The sequence below is a fragment of the Rhipicephalus sanguineus genome, chromosome 1 (genome assembly GCF_013339695.2).
Source record: "Rhipicephalus sanguineus isolate Rsan-2018 chromosome 1, BIME_Rsan_1.4, whole genome shotgun sequence".
Taxonomy (NCBI): Eukaryota; Metazoa; Arthropoda; class Arachnida; order Ixodida; family Ixodidae; genus Rhipicephalus; species Rhipicephalus sanguineus.
The window spans coordinates 249,275,519-249,295,470 of NC_051176.1; the positions used below are offsets into that span (position 1 = coordinate 249,275,519).

General features: G+C 51.3%; 1 protein-coding gene across 1 annotated transcript in view; it reads right to left on the reverse strand.

The window, feature by feature from the left end:
• Nucleotides 1-19,708, reverse strand: part of LOC119377025 (protein bark beetle) — a 91,212-nt gene extending 71,504 nt beyond the window's left edge. Inside the window, exon 1 of the mRNA XM_037646660.2 lies at nucleotides 19,282-19,708. Coding sequence (XP_037502588.1) covers nucleotides 19,282-19,527 — 246 coding nt within the window. The 5' untranslated portion in view covers nucleotides 19,528-19,708. The remainder of the gene's footprint in view (nucleotides 1-19,281) is intronic.
• Between the last annotated feature and the right edge of the window lie 244 nt (nucleotides 19,709-19,952).

The window sequence follows — 19,952 nt, forward strand, 5'->3', positions numbered from 1 at the left end:
CATGCAGGGTGGTTATTACAAATACAAATACAAAAGAAGTAGCAATGACACAACAATAATAAAGGGTGAAGAACGTTATTTTGCAGTTGGATCACATGTATCAGTAAGGCAGTTCCATTCACTAATGGTTCTCGGAAAATATGAAAACTTAAATAGGTCAGTGCGAGCAAAATATGGGGCTAAGGCGTTTGGGTGTTGGTGTCGAGTGGGCCTGCTAGTTAAGGGCGTCAAATACGGGGATGGATCTAGAGCTAGTTTTTTGTTCCAAAGTTGATAAAGAAATTCTAATCTAGCGTTTTGTCTTCGTGCCTCTAACAAGGGAATGTCATTGGTTTGCATTAAATCTGAGGGTGAGTCTAACGGGGAAAATTTGTTAAATATAAATCTAACAGCCTTTCTTTGAATACGTTCGAGAGAGTTAATATTACGCTTAGTGTAAGGGTCCCATACTATGCACGCGTACTCTAGTTTTGGTCGCACAAGGGCAGTGTAGCAGAGCAGTTTAACATTTGTGGGAGCAGTTTTAAGTTTATGTTTAAGGAGACATAGTTTGCGAAAGGCAGATGAACAAATATCATCAATATGGAGATTCCACGATAAGTTAGAAGTAAGTGTCACGCCGAGGTACTTGTAGAAGCTTACTTGTTGAAGTGGTGAAGACCCCAATATATAAGTATATGATATTTGATTTTTTTTACGAGTTACTGGAAGGCATACACATTTGCTCGGGTTAAGACACATTCCCCATTCATTACACCATTCATTTATATTGCACAGGCTACTGTTCAGGTCGTTGTAATCGTCATTGGAAGTGATTTCTTTAAACAAAACACAATCATCTGCAAACAATCTTATTTCTACACTAGGGTGGATAACATCAACAATATCATTGATGTACAATAGAAAAAGCAAAGGGCCTAACACACTGCCCTGTGGTACGCCAGATGTGACGGGAAGACAGTCTGAATGTTGACCCCCCACATCAACGTACTGTTTGCGGTTATTTAGATATGCGGAAATCCATGAAACATATATTTCTGGTATACCTATTGTTCTAAGTTTAAAAATCAGTTTATTATGAGGAACTTTATCGAAAGCTTTACAGAAGTCTAGGAAGAGCATATCTATCCTACCGTGCCTATCGAGGGTAAATGCAAGAGAATGAAACAATGAGACGAGTTGAGTTACGGTTGATAGTCCTTTCCGAAAGCCATGTTGATGTTTGGTCAATATTGAGCGCTCTTCGAGGAAGGTAGTTATACTAGTAGCTATGTTATACTAGTAGCTAGTAGCTGTAGTTATACTAGTAGCTATATATATATATATATATATATATGTGTGTGTGTGTGTGTGTGTGTGTGTGTGTGTGTTCGCTATACAAAGAATGCATAGAGACGCTACAAATAAAAGAACACGAGCTATATAGTGACGGCATAGGTGTTGGTAATAAAGGGACAAAAAGAGAGTTTGTGCGCTTGAGTTCTGCGACATTTGGAAAGGTACGCACGGAAACGATGGATCTTAATTCCTCTACTCTTCAATCTCGCAATTTCGTCCCTCGTCTATAGTTCACCGGCATCATTCCCTTTGCCCTATATTTATCAGTAGCAACGTTCATACCCCATGTATGTCCGGACAACTCATCGAACTCCACTCGGCCAGGAAGAGTAACTCACAGGGTCGCATTCACCTAAGACGGCTCGCAGGCGAAAGCCAACCGGAACGCCATAATCCATCATGATTTAGCGAAATATCAAAGTACTCACTATGCGTATGTGTATACCTACGTAGCTGCACACTGTGTTGATGCTGTATGGCTGATGATGATCAATTATGGCTGAGCCCTTTGTAATGGGTGGGCAGCTTTGAGCCACCACCCACTCGTTACGCAATTCACAGTGTGGCGCCTGGTGCGATTCTACGCTTCAGCCACGCAACATTTCATCTGTTCACGTGACTCCTCGACATACATGACACCTAATAGTTTCAAGCGCTGTCGTTGTTCTGTCACTTCGTTTCTATAGAATTGGAAAAAAAGGGAAAAGGATGTAGCCAATTGGGTACCTTGCATGGAATATCTCTGTTGTACATGAAACAATTGTAGACAATACGTACTTTCATATCGCTGCTCACAACTGAAGCACTAAATAAATTTAAAAAAAGCTGGCGTGGCTCTCTGACGGAGTGCTTGACTGCCACGCAGAGTACCTGAGTTCGATTCTGGCTCGAACCCTGGTTTTTACTGCTCATGCGAGGTCACGTGAGTTTTTTGTACCGCACGCCGCCTTTTTTTTTTTTTTTTGTCTGATGAGACACTTAATAAGGCTTTCGCCTTAAAAATTGTACAGCGTGACGTATTCTAGGGAAATAAACTCTGCACCACCGCCGACGTGTTTTCGCTGCACGGCGTGGACTGTGAACCGTTCTCACTGCGAGCGAAGCGTGTTCCGCAAGTTGCGTGTCCGCGCTGCACGCAGTAGTATATTACGCTGCGTGCGCCGTTTCGGGCTCCGCTTTCCCGCTCGTCAGGCTGCCGGATCTGCGGCTTGGCGACCACACCAGGTGCAGGCGAAGCGTCGCTCACGCGTAGCCGCCCCCCGCGGCACGTTATAACATTGGCTATACAAGCGCACCCTTGCTATAGTGGCGAATTCCATGCTTCCTTTCGGAAGCATCTCTTCAGTGAGTTATCTCCCAGTTTAGGGCGAGCGCTGCTTGGTCGTTCGTTATGCTGCCACTCGTGGCGCTGCAACTCTAGTGTTAGGATCATATGCGCTGCGTGGTTAATTATGCACAACTATGCGGTCGTATTCAGAAATTCTTTCGTAAATGGCGTTTTTGCCGCTGGACATGCCCGCCTTTGCCAATACGTCCTTTATCAAGATATTAGGATTTTTTTTTTCTTACGAACAATTATAACGTAAGAGGTTTCTGTGTATGCGGGTCCTGTTTCATAGCAGAAATGCTCGGAGTGTCAGGATCTGCTCTTTGAAGATAGTGTCTCTAGTGTTACGCAGGCGCTTGTGTTTGACGCACTGTAAACCCTCGCTATACACACGCGCTATACGCAGAAAGTATGCACTCCTTGGCGTAAGTTTAACGTGAAGCCCGGCAGATGGTTGCGAAGACTTCAACCATAACTCCTCTTTGCCGTTCGCTGGCAAAGAGGAGTTATGGTTGAAGTCTTCGCAACCATAAGAGGAGAGTTTTTTTTTTTTTTTTTTTGTGAAGGCCGCATTGAAAAACTTGTGCAGTATAAGAATCGACGGAATTTTTGTCTTACGAATAATTGCAGCGTCAAAGATTTTTGCGAATCCATCTTTCAAAACGTCTTACACCTCCCGCGCCGGCGCGGATGTCGCGAAACAACGTGAAGTCATCGCACCAACGTCTCACTCAGCGGTTGTCGTCAGCGAGCACTCCCGGCGTCGTATGTTTGAACAGCGATAACGCGCTTAGCAACGCAAGTTCGTTTCCAGGGGCCTTCGCGTGGGCGCATGTCTTACGCTCGCCTGTTATGCGAAGAGGGGGGGGGGGGGGGCAGAGCCCGCGTTCCCTCCAATCGTCCCCTTGTCTGAGCAAACATAAAACACGGTTTCACTAGGCGCGCTCTTTTGCGTGCACTGGGCGGCTGGAATGTTTGACCGAGTCGCAGTCACTGCCGCCAGCCGTCCGTATTCCTTTGTGCAGACGTGACGTACGTGTTAAAAACAGCTGAATGAGTCGTTTCTGTACGTGTGAGGTGACTGTGCGCAGCTGTGTGTCCTGAGACGAAGTTACTTGTTGCGGCGGAAGCCTTTGTCTTTCTCCTTATTGCCCATGATCATCATCCCCACCACACCCAGTATAGTGTGCTAGAATAATTCTAGTTGTACGATAATTATTCAAGTACTCTGTAATTACTAGCAAAAGCAGTGGAATGAACCGGCCGCAATGGGTTACCGGTCGGGCCCTAACGCCAGAGGGCGGCCGGACCAGGCTGCCCATTCAACTCGTAACATTTTCGTGGCAAAGAAAATGTTTTCGACCATTCAAGTCCGCCTGAGCACAGTGGAGCCTTTGAGTATACTGTCCATTTCGTGCACTAACCGCGATCATACGATAAACGTCGAAATTCTCCAGCCTGACACTTCCATCTGATTTTGTTCAACGCGTCACGTGGATTTCCCACCGGAACGTCATGGAGTCGCGTTCGCTCTCCAACCTATGGAGGCAACAAAGCATTACAATAAAGTGTGAATGCCACATCGCATAACGCCACATACATTACGTATCACGTATATCGAATAAAAAAAAGAACTTGGATGCTAACACGCTTCTATGTAACAGCCTGTCTTAGTATTGTCACCACTGCAGTCTTGTGCAACACGCGGTACACGACTGCAAGCAGATGATTGCACAACCGTGTCCCACGAGATGGGCCCAGCGCCAACGCATAGCGTCGCCGCTGCGTAAAAGTGTAGCGCGCAACGTCACTCTTCCTATATACGCGTAGATCTCCGCACTCTCCGAAAGACGATAAAGGTCGCCGACACAGCATCGCCAAGCGTGGTCGCTGACGCGCGGGACAATGCGCGGAACGGACGGGCTCCGCGCAATAACAAAACCGCAGCGAACGGACCTGCGAGGTGAAACACTGGCATCATTTGCGGGGCGATCGAGTTGACCCGCCCGTTTCCCCCGCGCGCGTCCCACTTTCGCCGCGGCGCTCACTGCGGGGACCATTGCGAGGCCAGTCGACGATGCGCACAGCTCGAGTTTGCGTATACGTATACACAGACCGTTTAGGCTGCGTGAGGGGCCCTGTCGGTTACTCACACTATATACCAAATGACGCACGTTCCCTTTCACAATAGTGCCGCTTCGCAGACGAGAATGACACACTGGAGAGACGTGTAATAGACGTTTAATCGACGTGCCTGCCACGTCGCGCGTCGCACGTGCGTGTTCACGTGAGCGAACCGTTGCAATCTTGGATGATCCCGCGCTTCCTCGTTGAGGACTTGAACGTGAAAGGACGTCTGTATGTTAACATGCTGGGTGATGTAATAATCAATTTTGCTTCCTACACGCAGGGCCATTAGATGCTATGTAATGCATGAATGAACCTTCTCGAGCGAGCACCGCGGTGAATTAATCCACACAGCTTTGCATGTTTAATGCCACTGCAGCCGCGCGTTGCAGTCCATAAGGAACACGCTCTGCGCTGACACATCGAGCAGGTGCCGCCGCTCACGACATAAAAAGTAGCTATCGTTGTGAGCGCCGTTGCGAACTATACACGTATATGTTCGTTGTTTTCATGGACATGACGACAACGTCCAGGACCTGCAACCTCCAGGACGTGATCACTGGATTAATACCGACAGTCCATTATAGTCTTTCTCAATTATTACGTACGTCTGTCCAGAAAACTTAGTTGGCGTTTGCCGCGCATGTGTTCCCTTCTTCCTTTTTATAGTGGACTAGCGGTGAGTAGTGGGATTTGCCCAATGTGTGTGACACATGCATTTTTTTCCCGCGGACGACTTCTTTAATTTTAGTGGACCAGTGGTGAGTAGTGGGGCTTTCCCAATTTCTGCGGCACATGCGCGCTAGGAGTCATTGCCTACAAAGGACGGACGAATTTTGGTTTCGCCTATAGCCATGTATAGCTTCGCTGTAAAATAGAAATTGATAGCTACAGCCTACAGGTACTTAACACCGCAAAATTACAAGTCAGCGTTTACTGGTCCCTGTGCAAAACCTGTATGTGAAATCTATCTGCAAAAACTCTACATATATTCCTACAGGAGATTGAGCTGTTGTGACGCCTGAATAAGGATTTGTTTTCCAAGCCTGTAAGCCTACTGTTGTATAAAGGCCTTCTGCCAAAACGAGGAGATTAGATGTGCCATGCCTTAGATGCTATCCACGCAAACTCGGCGCGGAATCCGTGTCGCCTAACCTTTGGTGGACTAGATCGCAAATCTTGCCAACTGTGTAAGAACGCTGAACGTATCCAATCAAGTCCAGCCGTGTGCAGCTAATTCATGGCTTAAAATGGCGCTAAAATGTAATGTCCGCGGGCTCGTTATAACAGCATTTCGCCATCGGGAGACTATTATTCGTGAGCATTCTCAAGAAAAATGTGGAGCATGCCCTCCCGACACACTACCAGCCATACGGAGAATGGAAGTCGTGTATACCATCATTATCCGGTGTATATATAAGCGCACGCCACCGGCCTGCAGCCTTCCTTCTCTGCTTTCTAATTGTTGCCAAGCTTCGGATGGCTTACAACAGAGAGCTGAGCTAGTTGGTAGGTATTCATGTTAAAAAGACAGGCCATGCAACCCGTCTTCGGATGGCTGCTGAGTATAGGCACGGCCGTGGTATAGGTAAGACAAGCACATTGAAATTCATGAAAGATTTCACGAGGGAATTTAAGATGAGCAAAAAATAGGAGGCGGGCAACTTAATATTGGCGACGCTGGAGTCTGCATGGAGGTCTGTTTTTGGGCGTTTACGCCCGGAAAACTAAAAAAATCCTCATTCTAGCGCTTGAAAAATTCAACACAGGGTGTCGCTGGAGCCGACGTTTCGACAAGCGGACTTTTCTTCAAGGCTGCCCTGACGAGTTGCAGCCTCGAAGTGCAGCGAGTTGCAGCAAGTTGCAGCCTTGAAGAAGACAAGCCCGCTTACCGAAACATCGGCTCCAGCGATGCTGACGAATTTTTCATCCCTTCAAGCTTCCATCTTCCCCCGAGCTTTTGCCTTATAATAGCGCTGTAGCTTTGTGACAGCCGCTACCAAAATGTACCTCAGCGGTAACTATGAGATAGCAAACACCATCCATTGCGTGATCAGTTGAGGTTTAATCGAATAGTGCGTTGTGCGCATAGTGCGCATAGGTGTGGTCCTTAATATTTACGTAAAGCGCAAATGCGCGCTGCGAATCAACCAGGTCGCCAGACTCATACTCTCGAAGGCATATCGTTTAGCTTGCCCGTTGCGGTCTCGGTGTGCCCGTGCCATAAACCTGGAAGATTGCGTGGGACCGCGGGACTCTGCGCTGGTGTCGGTGCGCCCTGCCCGTACCATAAACCTGGAAGATGGCATGGGACCGCGGGACTCTTCACTGGTGTCGGTGCGCGCTGCCCGTGCCATAAACCTGGAAGATGGCATGGGACCGCGGGACTCTTCGCTGGTGTCGGTGCGCCCTGCCCGTGCCATAAACCTGGAAGATTGCGTGGGACCGCGGGACTCTGCGCTGGTGTCGGTGCGCCCTGCCCGTACCATAAACCTGGAAGATGGCATGGGACCGCGGGACTCTTCGCTGGTGTCGGTGCGCGCTGCCCGTGCCATAAACCTGGAAGATGGCATGGGACCGCGGGACTCTGCGCTGGTGTCGGTGCGCCCTGCCCGTACCATAAACCTGGAAGATGGCATGGGACCGCGGGACTCTTCGCTGGTGTCGGTGCGCCCTGCCCGTGCCATAAACCTGGAAGATTGCGTGGGACCCGCGGGACTCTTCGCTGGTGTCGGTGCGCGCTGCCTGTGCAATAAACCTGGAAGATGGCATGGGACCCGGGACTCTGCGCTGGTGTCGGTGCGCCTGCCCGTACCATAAACCTGGAAGATGGCATGGGACCGCGGGACTCTTCGCTGGTGTCGGTGCGCGCTGCCCGTGCCATAAACCTGGAAGATGGCATGGGACCGCGGGACTCTGCGCTGGTGTCGGTGCGCGCTGCCCGTGCCATAAACCTGGAAGATGGCATGGGACCGCGGGACTCTTCGCTGGTGTCGGTGCGCCCTGCCCGTGCCATAAACCTGGAAGATTGCGTGGGACCGCGGGACTCTGCGCTGGTGTCGGTGCGCCCTGCCCGTGCAATAAACCTGGAAGATGGCATGGGACTCCGGGACTCTGCGCTGGTGTCGGTGCGCGCTGCCCGTGCCATAAACCTGGAAGATGGCATGGGACCGCGGGACTCTTCGCTGGTGTCGGTGCGCGCTGCCCGTGCCATAAACCTGGAAGATGGCGCGTAAGATTGCGTGGGACCGCGGGGACTCTGCGCTGGTGTCGTTGCGCCCTGCCCGTACCATAAACCTGGAAGATGGCATGGACCGCGGGACTCTTCGCTGGTGTCGGTGCGCGCTGCCCGTGCCATAAACTGGAAGATGGCATGGGCCGCGTGACTCTGCGCTGGTGTCGGTGCGCCTGCCCGTACAATAAACCTGGAAGATGGCATGGGACCGCGGGACTCTTCGCTGGTGTCGGTGCGCCCTGCCCGTGCCACAAACCTGGAAGATTGCGTGGGACCGCGGGACTCTGCGCTGGTGTTGGTGTGCGCTGCCCGTGCCATAAACCTGGAAGATGGCATGGGACTCCGGGACTCTGCGCTGGTGTCGGTGCGCGCTGCCCGTGCCATAAACCTGGAAGATGGCATGGGACCGCGGGACTCTGCGCCGGTGCCGGTGCGCCCTGCCCGTGCCATATAAACCTGGAAGATGGCATGGGACCGCGGGACTCTGCGCTGGTGTCGGTGCGCGCTGCCTGTGCAATAAACCTGGAAGATGGCATGGGACCGCAGGACTCTGCGCTGGTGTCAGTGCGCGTTGTCTGGTTCCTTGTTGCCTTTCAGGACATCCAGCAGAACGCCTGCCTCCTTCACGTCGCGGCTGGTGTGCTTGGGGAATGGCAATGCCCTGAGCCGGATCGTCACTCACGGAGACCGATGAGCCGCCGCAGCATAGCAGGCTCCGCGGGCCACCTAGATGTAGACAACTACGACAGCGCGAATCTGGCCCACGGACCGAAGACTGTAGGCCTGCTCGTCGTTCCCTGATGGTACGGGAGACCACTTCGGGGCGTTCCTCCAAGACCTGCACAGTGAATGTCCTGCCGGCACCGGCCGTTGCTCCGAAGCAGCCGCCACGTCCAAGCAGCGTCGTCGGTACTTCCTTGGTGGTGCGCTCGAAGGCGCACGCGTTGCCCTTCGTTTCGCAGCGTAGCTGGCCGAACATGAAGCGCTGATCTAGGTTAGCTTGACGATCGCCTCGATTCGATTGCTGCCCCCGGAAGTTGAAGGTAGCCGCCACCGCCTCGGGGTCGAAAACGGGGAACCGGCTGTCCGTAAGGCGAACGCAGACGGCGTCGGTGTAGCGCCCGCCCAACCGGCACACACGATATACCACGCGCACTTGTCTAGCTCCCGCCAGCGGGACCAGTAGTCGAGGCCAAGGTTGGGAAGGCGTGGTCTCGAAGGAACGCCTCCTTCGCATCTGCACGGGTCCTACAGTTGTAGACGTGCTTCTATGCTGGACTTGCAGGGGTACCGGTTGAGTGATGATGATGATGCTCCGGGGATGAGTGGCACCTTCCCACTCAGGGGGATCGGCCAAGGGTTGTTGTTGTTGTTGTTTTCCTCCAAGCATGGCTCACACCCAATGCAGGGGACTGGCCGAGGAGGGGATGAATGTTTCCAATATTATCTTTAGTGCGTCATTCCAAGAGTCGGTTGAGTGAACGATCAGCCAGCAAGCGTTCTTCTCTTTCTTCGTGCGCTCCTGGCACGCTCACGCGGCGAGGGATTGGCCAAAGGTTTCCGAGTGGTGCCCTGTGTACAGTGCACAGCTTACATGATGTATGTCTTAACTCTTAGGTTGGCACGCCTACACATAGCCCAGAAAGTTTTTAATTAAGCTTGAAATGCAGTTCCAGCGCTGCCTAATTTCTGCTGTCGGGTGTACATGCCGTAGGGTACAAAGGTACATAACGAACGGGTCATTCCGTTTTGACCTCAACTTTGGCATCAGCTAGAAAAAATGCGTCGTTGTTTCTACCCGAAAACGCTCAGGCGTATCGGCTGCGCCTAAGACAAAAACTCACACGACCCCTTATGTATTTACCTAAGACGACTCGAAGGCGAAAGCCATGTTCTTTTTCTTCTCAGCAGATTGTAATAATATCAGTACGTATTACGTGTGATGAGCATAGAGATGAGAATACGATTACGATTAGGAATGTTTTAGCGCAGGCTCCAGTTACACTATCTTTTTTTCCAGATCCGGGGCCGGTGTTGAGAGGTTCCGCGAATGCAACGGTAAGTTGCCGCAGAAGGTTGCCATGAGACAAAAGCAGAAAAAGTATAGCACACTTATGACGCCTATTGTCACTGCTCACAAGTAGTTTTTGTGCGTCAGTGTACACACTTAACAGCACGGAACTTTTTAGTCGTGGGTAAATAAATCTACTCCAGGTTGCTTCTTTTTCGCGGTTGGTCCTTCGCGTGCCACTCATTTGCTGGCGAAAACAAATAATAGGTTTTGCGGGAAAACATATTTTTTAAGTCGAAAGTGTTTTGTGCCGGGGTCCACCAAGACCTCACTGACGTATTTCCGTGACGGAAATACATATTTCAAAGAAAAACCAGAAGAAAAACAGCACGGAACTCTTTACTCGTGGGTAAATAAATCTACTCCAGGTTGCTTCTTCTTCATCGGTCCCTCGTACGTTCGTTAGATCACAGAGCTTCACCCACCTGCCTATACGTGCACCAAGAAAGAATGGTCACGTGCCGGCAAAAGCAGTGGAAACGCGGATCCGGTGGACGCATCCGACTTTCAAGACATACCACATGCACAAGTCTAGAAGGGCGATTGCGAATGGGCGTGTTCTTACATACATTGCCGAGGCACGCCACGCGGCGCGACAGGCAGCGACGCATGCACACACACTCTCCATAAATGAGTATAGTTTCTGAGCTTTGCGAGCTGCGTGAAGTTCTGTAGGGCGCGTTACAAGTAGGACAGCGGCAGCCCGTCATTTTTTTTTTCTTCTTCCTTACTCATCTCGTTTTACTTGGGAAATTCAGGGCTCGTTTCGAGGGAGAAAACGAGATCGGGAGCACATGCGCACGGCTAAACAGTCCCACACTGTCGTCGAAGGGGCCCGATCGAACAACAACAACCGAGCTGCCGGATGAGTGGTCGCATGGAGGAAGCACGCAAATGAATGGACGCGCGTGGGAGGAAGAAAACGGCAGCGAGTGGTCCCACCTGCTGAGTCAGTGCTCCATTGTGCGTGGCACTACGGACAGGATAAACTCAGCGGGACACGCAAGGACATGACGAATGGAGGCGCGGTAACTCGCTCGCTGACGCATATCAGCGGATTGCAGCGGCTACAGACACAACAGAAGTTGCCATTTGTATAAGAGCGCACGCTGGACGCGTAAATGTCATAAGACACGCCAAGTACGCGTACGCGCGGCTGTTTTTTATTCGCGCGGACGCATGCTAAGTTGGAGCGCTTAATTCATGACGGTCGCATGAGGTCCGCACGTCCGAATGGCGACAACTGCACCGCGATATACCGTGGGCGTCAACACCCGCAGAAACGCAAGTTTTGCATGAAGCCACCTCACTGAAGGACGTATACATATGACATTTACTGTCCTCACACATCCCAATTGTTGGCCGGTCCCTCGCAGTGGGCGTACCCCGCCACACGTCTTGATCGTCATCAAAACGTACGCAACCAATGCGAAACTGGCTGCATTTGAAGCACGGCGTTTTCAACACGATTACGGTGAGACGATAAGCTGCGCTATAGGCAGGGGAGGACCTCATGCGGACACACTCCCCCGGACTGGCGAGCTGTTGTGGTAAACTGCATAGCTTGAATGCTGGGAATGGAGAGGTCATTCTGGATATATCTGGGCGTCTCGTTCACTTGGCCACTTCGTTCACTCCGCGCCATCGACGCCTACAGCACAGCGTGTGATCGTGGCTTCATATTACAAGTGCGCCGGAAACGCTCCTCCTTGCTTCCCGCCGTCTCGGCGTCTCCAACGGCGCCGTGAGAAGGCGCTGCACATATATAGTTTGAACCACACACTATGCAAATTTAAGCGACTAGCTTTCGCTTCCCGGCCACGGCGGCCGCATTTCTATGGCGGCGAAATGCAAGAACACCCGTGTACTTGGATTTGAGAGCAGGTTAAGGTAGCCCAGGTGGTCAAAATTATAATGTCCGAAGTCCCCCTGCGGCGTGCTTTATAATAATATCGTGGTTTTTGCATGCAGCCTCAGCGACTATTATTACTAGCTTTCAAAGGCTTTCATTTCGACACTTACCTATAAGGGAAGCGAGGCTGCCAAATATTGTGGTTGAAAAAAAAATGACGTATGAAAAGAACGACGTAATTAACACGCACACACACTCTCTCTCTCACACACACACACACACACACACACACACACACACACACACACACACACACACACACACACACACACACACACACACACACACACACACACACACACACACACAACACTTTTGAGCTGGAATCATTCGCACCGACATGTCGACCTATGGACCATGGCAACAATAATATCCAGAATCAACTTCAGAAAACAAGAAATCGCAAAATACGTGTACATAAGGCAAGACTTGCCTATGGAGACAACTTATTTCTCGTTGTTTCAGGTATGCAACACAATATAACGCTATACTGACGCAACTAATAAAAATAAACACGAGGTCCTCTCGATATGAGAGGACCTCGTGTACTATATCATGCATGTACTATATCATGCGTAACCGTCATGGTTTGTGTATTGCGCATATGTATAGCATTGGCTGTGACTAAAGTGGTAACCACACGGGTGACGCTTCCACGGCGCGCCAGATAAGGTCTTCACGCTTACGCATGCTTACGCTCATCACACGCCTGCCGGAAGCGGACTGCGATGTGAGAGAACCGAGTAGACGAAGAATGATCACTGGGCGCGGATGGCTTCCTCCAAGGGTGCAAGAAGAAACAAAATCTCGGCAGGTGAACATCGGGGCTTCCGCAACACGTCTTCGTGTCTTAACCATGAAAGCAGGCGCGGCGCTGCGTGTATACATGGTCGCACGCAAACGACGACAGTAAAGACGCAGTGCATGGTCTGACCCGCGAGAAATGCGTTCAGAGCCAAGAGTGCGTGAACTGAAGCAGCCAAAATGCAGTCCAGGTGTTTGGACCAAAATTCGCCTTGTCACGTATCGTAATATTGAAAACGAAATGGCGCAGTCACTAACCGCGTCATACACCACGATATGATTATGAGGGACGCCGTAATGGAGGGCTCCGGAAATTTCGACCACCATTTCACGCCAATGGAAGAAGACCGAACGCAGATCGAAAAATTCTGTTTTAAAAGAGAAAAAAAGCAGATCAGTTCGCCGCCCGCACCAGCTCTCCTAACCCCAAGGTGGATGACAGCCTGCCTGCGCTTCTATGCCACTATTTTACGCCCTGTGATGCGCACGTCAATTCGAATCGACGTGTAAGAACCGAATGCTTCCGCGACAGACAGCGAAAGCGGCAACAGGCATAAGGAACGTCCTTTGGAACAGGCGCGTGCTTGTAGTTACAGAGTGAAATTCCGTACCCACCGAGCATTTTTCGTGTACCTTAGTGAGCTGCAGGTATATAACTTCACCGACCGAGAGGAAAAGCGAGCGAGCAATCCGGGTTTTTCCCGAGGGGCAAGGAGCGTGGTCGTTCTGGTGTAAGGCTGCGCTCGACCGGATGGTCTCGCAAACGGGTCACTATGAGCAACCGTGAAACGTATAGAATGAGCCCATCCTGAAGAAAGCACAAGCGATACCAGCAATCGTTGATCTCCCGGAAGAACACCGCGGTCACTATACTGTGCGTGAACTTAGGCCAAACGGGTTTTTGCAAGCTACAATTGCTGAAAATGAGTAGAGCTGTAAAACCGAGGTTCGTGCAAACAACGTTGCAAACGACAAACAGGCATGTTTCGAATGGAGGAATCGAGGAATTTCATCGCTTATCCAGGGTTAAATAACCGACCATTTCTCTTCCGAGTTTCGTACTACATAGTACATGTGATGCCGTTCTATCATTGCTCGTTGTTGCCGTTTGTCCCCCTCAAAATGAGAAACAGAGCAACCTGAAGCACGTTACCCAACGCTACAACGTAAAATAAGATAACAAAAGCTATACGACACAATGCGTGAACCCGAAAGACCGAATACAACACAACGCGCGTGGAGGCGAACGTGCATGAAAGACTTGCAAAGAAAAAAAAAAAAAAACTCAACCAACCATATGGAGAATGAATGCCTCGTCGTGAGTCGAGTTCCTGACCTTCGACGCAATCCGGGTGTTTCGGTCGAGTTTCTGACATGCTGGCCTTTATACTACAGAAGCGGCAGGTATACGCGCAGTGGAAGGCCTGTGGGCCAGCAGACGGGCAGCTATAGCGGCCGCGAGCAGTCCGACCGCGATTCGGTCACGGGGCTTTTGTGGAAACGTTCGCAACGCCTCCGTCGTGACTGAGTGCGGCATTGGACGAGAACGGTCGAAGACGCCAAAAGAGAACCGCGCCGGCGGGTGACCCACACACGGACGCACATGGCCGATCGTGTCCGGGCCGGGTACACGCGCACGTTCAGGAGCATCCAATGCGCGCGAACGCCACGCGGCCGCATTTAGGCCGCGTGCCGCAGCAGCGCTGCTGCGCTAGACGGTGGCGAAATCAGAAGCGACTCGATTACGGCGTTCAAGGCACCTTTACGCATTGAGGAGCGCGTAATTCTGTACTCCGCCGCGTCCGGGTTTCGTATGTAGGCGAAGGTACTGCCGTCTCAGACAGCAGTGGCCCTGTAACGTAATGTGATGCAGGTTCCATCTTCTCCGGAAGACACGTCAAAAAATAAAGTTGCGGCATGGTTTCGTAACGTACGGTATACTGTTCGAAGAGGCAAAGCACTAAATAGAAAAGCTAAACCAACACCTCGCTTTCAAGGGTGGGTTCGAGTGTTGTTTGTGGTTCCTGCATACTATACGTATATAGAATTACAGTTGATAAATGCCATCCATTTTTAACAGACCTTGAGGTCGGACGTATATAGGATTTGAGACTTGCTGGGGGCCTCAACGAGAGACAGTCCGCCGACGATACCTTCGGGGTAACGCAACTACAAATACAAATGTCCGGGGAGATGACACTGCAAGCCCAAATGCGCAAATCGACGAGATATATAGAGACCATGACACGTGTTTCTCGTTTGAAAGACACTCGACCAACGTTTGGTAAAGGTGAGCGCCAAGGTGTACAAAGGCAGAGCAGTTGAGAGGAAAAGGTGTTCGCGAGGGTCTCGTATTCGCCACAACCAAGGCGTGCCGCCATTACACCCACTCAGACGATACAACATTCGCATTCTGGTTGGGGCGCTTTTAAATTTGCCCGGCGCGCCTTGCCGAGTGGTTCCCTCTCGGCAGTACACACGCGCCCGCGTTGCTCAACATGCTTCCGACGCCTGCACCGGCCTGGAGAAGAAAGCGTAGCCTCGTTCAGCTGTTTGGTGGCGATCGCGAGAACAGCTTCGCAAATGAATGTTGAGGAAAGAAAACTGGCGGGCGAGAATTAAGCGTTTCCCGCTTAATTTTCGCACGCACCTTTCGTGTAAAGAGCCCTATAGCGGTCGTTACACTTGGACTTTGGGAGACATGCTCAACGCAGCCGGGGGGGGGGCACGTGGTGTTTTATCGAAAATAAATCATGAAAATAGGCGTTTTTCTCAAATAGACAAGGTTTTCAGCAAGTGCCCCCCCCCCCCCCCCCGAAAAAAATTCCTGGCTACGGGCCTGGTTCAACGCAACACATTACAAACTGACCAAAGTCCAACATTTACATGTATACGACGCGCACTCAGCACTTATCTGTGCACTTGCGACTCTTTACAATACAGGCCAAGTCTGCACAGAAAGCGACACAGAGAGAGAGGAAATGGGAGGCGCTTATCATCACTGAGTGCCTCGACTGTGCACACTGCATGCTTTTATCGTACGCTGTGAATAGTACCGTGCGCCATTGCCTCTGCTTTCTTTCAACAATGTTTGACGTAGACAGACCGACGTCTGCTCTTCAATGTACAGTAAGCTGTCCTATAGTTGAAGGAAGTTTACCGATAACGGCGCAAATATTTTACCGAGTGAATATAAACACGAATGCTCTCCTCCCATGACGCAGACATAGGAAGTGCGTTTGTTTCACTCGACAATTCAGCCGTAATATATATGACATAACATCCCAAATGCACTTTTCTCAGAGTTGAGAAGACTGTCATCGCGAAATTGCTGGTACAAAAAAAAAGGACAACAAACACAGCCTACTCAGAAGCCAATAATTAGCGCGAGTTCTGACAAACTTGGCTCCCATATGTTACCCTGCGAAACTTCGACAATACACATCAGTTAAGACGTAAGAGTTGTTGCGGAATGTATCCATGCTGGCAAATATCGCGCATGCGCACAGCAACCACACAGCGGGTGCGAACGAGCTGGAGTAACAGGAGCTATGCCTGCCGTGACACGGTCGGCGTGGCAGTTGCACACCGCCGTCCAGATGTCCCTGCTATGCCGGCTTTCACGACAGTTTGCACAACAATGTGACATCTCCTCCGCAGTATATACACGTATGAAAAGTACATAGGGAGAAGTCAACGGTTCTGTTTTGTCAACGGAAGCTTCGTGAGACAACTCGTGCACCCATGGTGTCTCCAACACTTACTATACGCATAAGCCTGGTGGCCGTACTGAACTGTGTTCATTTTTCCATTCTGCTCGCCCTTCCTGGCTCTCTCTCCAACCAACCGCCGTTCAGTCGTTATAGTCGGCAAGAACGACAGATGATAAAGAATAGTTAAAAGGAATCGTAACGGTATACCACTCCTGGGTCGTATTTTGCAACAATTGTCTTCATTTTACGTTCTTTCTGCGTTTTTGTCATAGGTTCACGCGTACCCACACCCCGGCTCTCACTGGTATCGACCACTCTGCGGGTCCGTTATGTTGAACATAACAGGGGGAAATTTAACCTTTACGAAATACGGCTTTGTGTACATATATGCTTATTTTTTTCTCCATAAAAATGGTTGTATACTTAGGCTGGCGTTCACGTGCCAGTCTAATAGCTCAGTTTATAGCCAAGAAAATTAATGCTTCGCCGGTAAAGACTCAATTTTCTGTGCTTGGCTTGAGTGGTGGTTGCGCGGTCCAATATGTATGAGGCCAGTATGGATCACGAGTCTGTCCTAAGTGCCTAAACCACATTTGCGCGGCATCGCACCTAAGATATCGCTTGTGGTTTTTATAACGGTTACTGTGTAGGTTACGTAAGCAGCTCGAAAGTACGAAAAAAAAAAGAAAAGGAAGGAGAAGAACGCTACGAAAAGTATATGTATCCGTGGCAAAGGAGCTCTAAGAGCGACTACGATAACACGAAATGAAAGGGTATATTTTCGCTCTTTCACTCCTTAAAACGGTGCTCAAATTGAATGATACACCCTGCACAGGGTGTACCGCTCAATTTTTGCACCGTTTCAAGGAGTCGTAACAGCAGAGTAGCCGTTGATTTTTCCACCATGAAGAAACGTTCTACAGCACTAACTTTCATTACGCTGCATTTATTAAAGCCATTTTAGCATACTTTGACGCACATCTTCAGCTCTCTAGGTACCCATCGCAGAGGGAACCGCCTCTCTCACTCTCACTCAATAGCCATACGGGTCTCACAAAGATAGCTTAGCGATATCCACGAGACAACTTCTAGGAGTGCATTAAATTGAGATGCCTCGCCCTAGAGTGTCGTCCAAGGGCTCCAGCAAACGGCCATGGCGTCTGGTCAGCCTGCACCTGACGCCTCGAGGCTGTTCCAAGTCGAGCGACGAGCGAGAATGCAACAAAGCGAGCGCAGCCGCGAGTCGCCGTCACGCCAACCGAGGAGCATGTACGGCCCTTGACAGGGGCTGTTGTTCGTGCAGTTTCGGGCATCGGCGACGTCAAGGGGTCACGGCACGAACGTGTTTCCACCGGGCCCTGGGGCCCCGACAGCGATCGAGCAGCGGTGGTGGCGAGCGGCTGGGGCGCAGCCTATGGAGGGCAACGGGCTCCGAGGAAGCTCGCTGCTTCCCAAACCAGTTTGCGGCGCTCGCAGCCAGCGACAGCGCGGCGCGCCGCCCCTGCCTCCACGGCCAGGGCGGCAGCTAGATGAGGAACGCCCCGTCCGATCGCTATTCTCGATCTTGCTGTACGAGCGCTCATCCCAGCGCATCATCGCCCACTGAGCGTCGCCTATGCGTTCCAGGACGACGGCCGGCACCTGGGCGACTCGAGGGCCCGTAGCACCTACTGGTGCAGCCTGCTGGGTATGCGCGCGATCTCAACAGCATCGTTTCGCGCACACGTCTTGCTCTCTACACGGAGCGCGCACTTAGCGCAAGCGCGAACTCCTTCCGCACCCTTCTGAAAAGCACGGGGTAACAGACCGCTAGATAACGCTCTGCAGTCTATCTCCACAACGCACATCCATTCGAGGGGGAGAATTTTCGTAGCCCAGGCAGACTAGTCACGTACGCACGTGACACTGATCTGCTTCTGCGATGGCCCCTTGTTTACTTTGACGTCACGCATTTAAAACCCCAATCGCTCTACGCAACCAACGCATACCGAACGGTCGTCGACACAGGAGAGCAGCACGGAAACAGACAGCCAAGTCGAAAAGTTCCCAATCTGGTTGCACACGCAGCACAGCGATGAGAGCATGTGCGCGTGTTGCGAGATCAACGCTTCGTTGCCACCACCGTAAGTAATTTAAGGAAATGAAATGGCAGTATACAATAGTAAGGTATGTAATCTTTGATTACAGATGCTTGCGCCCCGCATGTGAAATTGAGCTGTTCGAATAGTTACGCATGCGGGGGCAGTATATCGTCTAATCCTTACTCAACGACCCTGCGTCCTCTAACAAATACGCGTTCTGCCAATGCTTGCAGTAGAGCGCGCACGTAACCACAGGTCGGCTTCAATGAGCAACAGATTGCGCGCGCAACAAACAAACGAACGTACAAAAAAAAAAAAAAACGCGTTTCAAAGATACTCTGCGACCGGTTAATCTCGCCAAGGTTATACAACATCTCGGACACCGCAGCCAAAACTTCCCTCTCGAGAAGGAACGCTCACAAGGCGTTCATTCCCGCAGGAAAGAGAGTGACGCCGCAACGCAGGGCAAATAGTTGAAGACACAGAAAACCGAAACAACCGCAGAAACAAGTGAGAAAGTTCAGGCCGACGGAACGCGCGTCCACGAGAGCACAGAGGTCCCTCGGCGGGGTTCGCTTCACGTGCGTGCCACACTGATAAGCTCCTATCCTATCTCGGTCGTTCGCCAAGCGAGACGGAGCCTCCAGCGGCCGAAGAAGGAAAATTGGCATACCTGCGCTTTGAGTACTCCATTGACGACGATGCCCACACCTGGTGCGAAGCGCAGTTCGACGCCGGGCTGGATGACCAGTTCACCGGAGTCTTCGACGATGATGTCGCGATTCACTTGATGCGGGCTGCCCGATAAGTCGAACACCAGCCTGTCTCTGATCTCGACGGGACGGCCGCCGCCGAGAGAAAAGCCGTGCATGAGCCAGCATAGCAGGACTGCCGACGCCCAGGCCGGACGGTGCTTCATCGTCGCGAAGGGCCACTGACCGTCGTCCTCAGACCATGCTTCGCAGGTGCGCTCAGTCTCGTCCGATCACGGGTTCCTCACATGCGGTCGCGAGTCTCCATCGTCGAAACCGCCGCGCACGTTACACCGGTCGTCCCGTTCAAACTTCAAACTGGGAACCGACTTTCGGAATCGAGCCGACTGGCTGAGCCACCTGGTCGAACGGCGGCGCTGGCGGCGCTGGCGTTGGTCGTGGATGAGAGGAGGACAGCTGAGGGCAGTGCTTGCGTCACAGCGGCGTCGTTGCGCGCTCGGCCGACGGGGGGGGCCGGTTCTCCGTGCGCGGCTTCGAAGAAACGCGCGGAGGTGTGCGGCCGAAGATCGCTACGCGTTCGGTTGCCGTGGGCGACCAATCGCAAATAGAAACAGCTGCCTATTTTATGAGA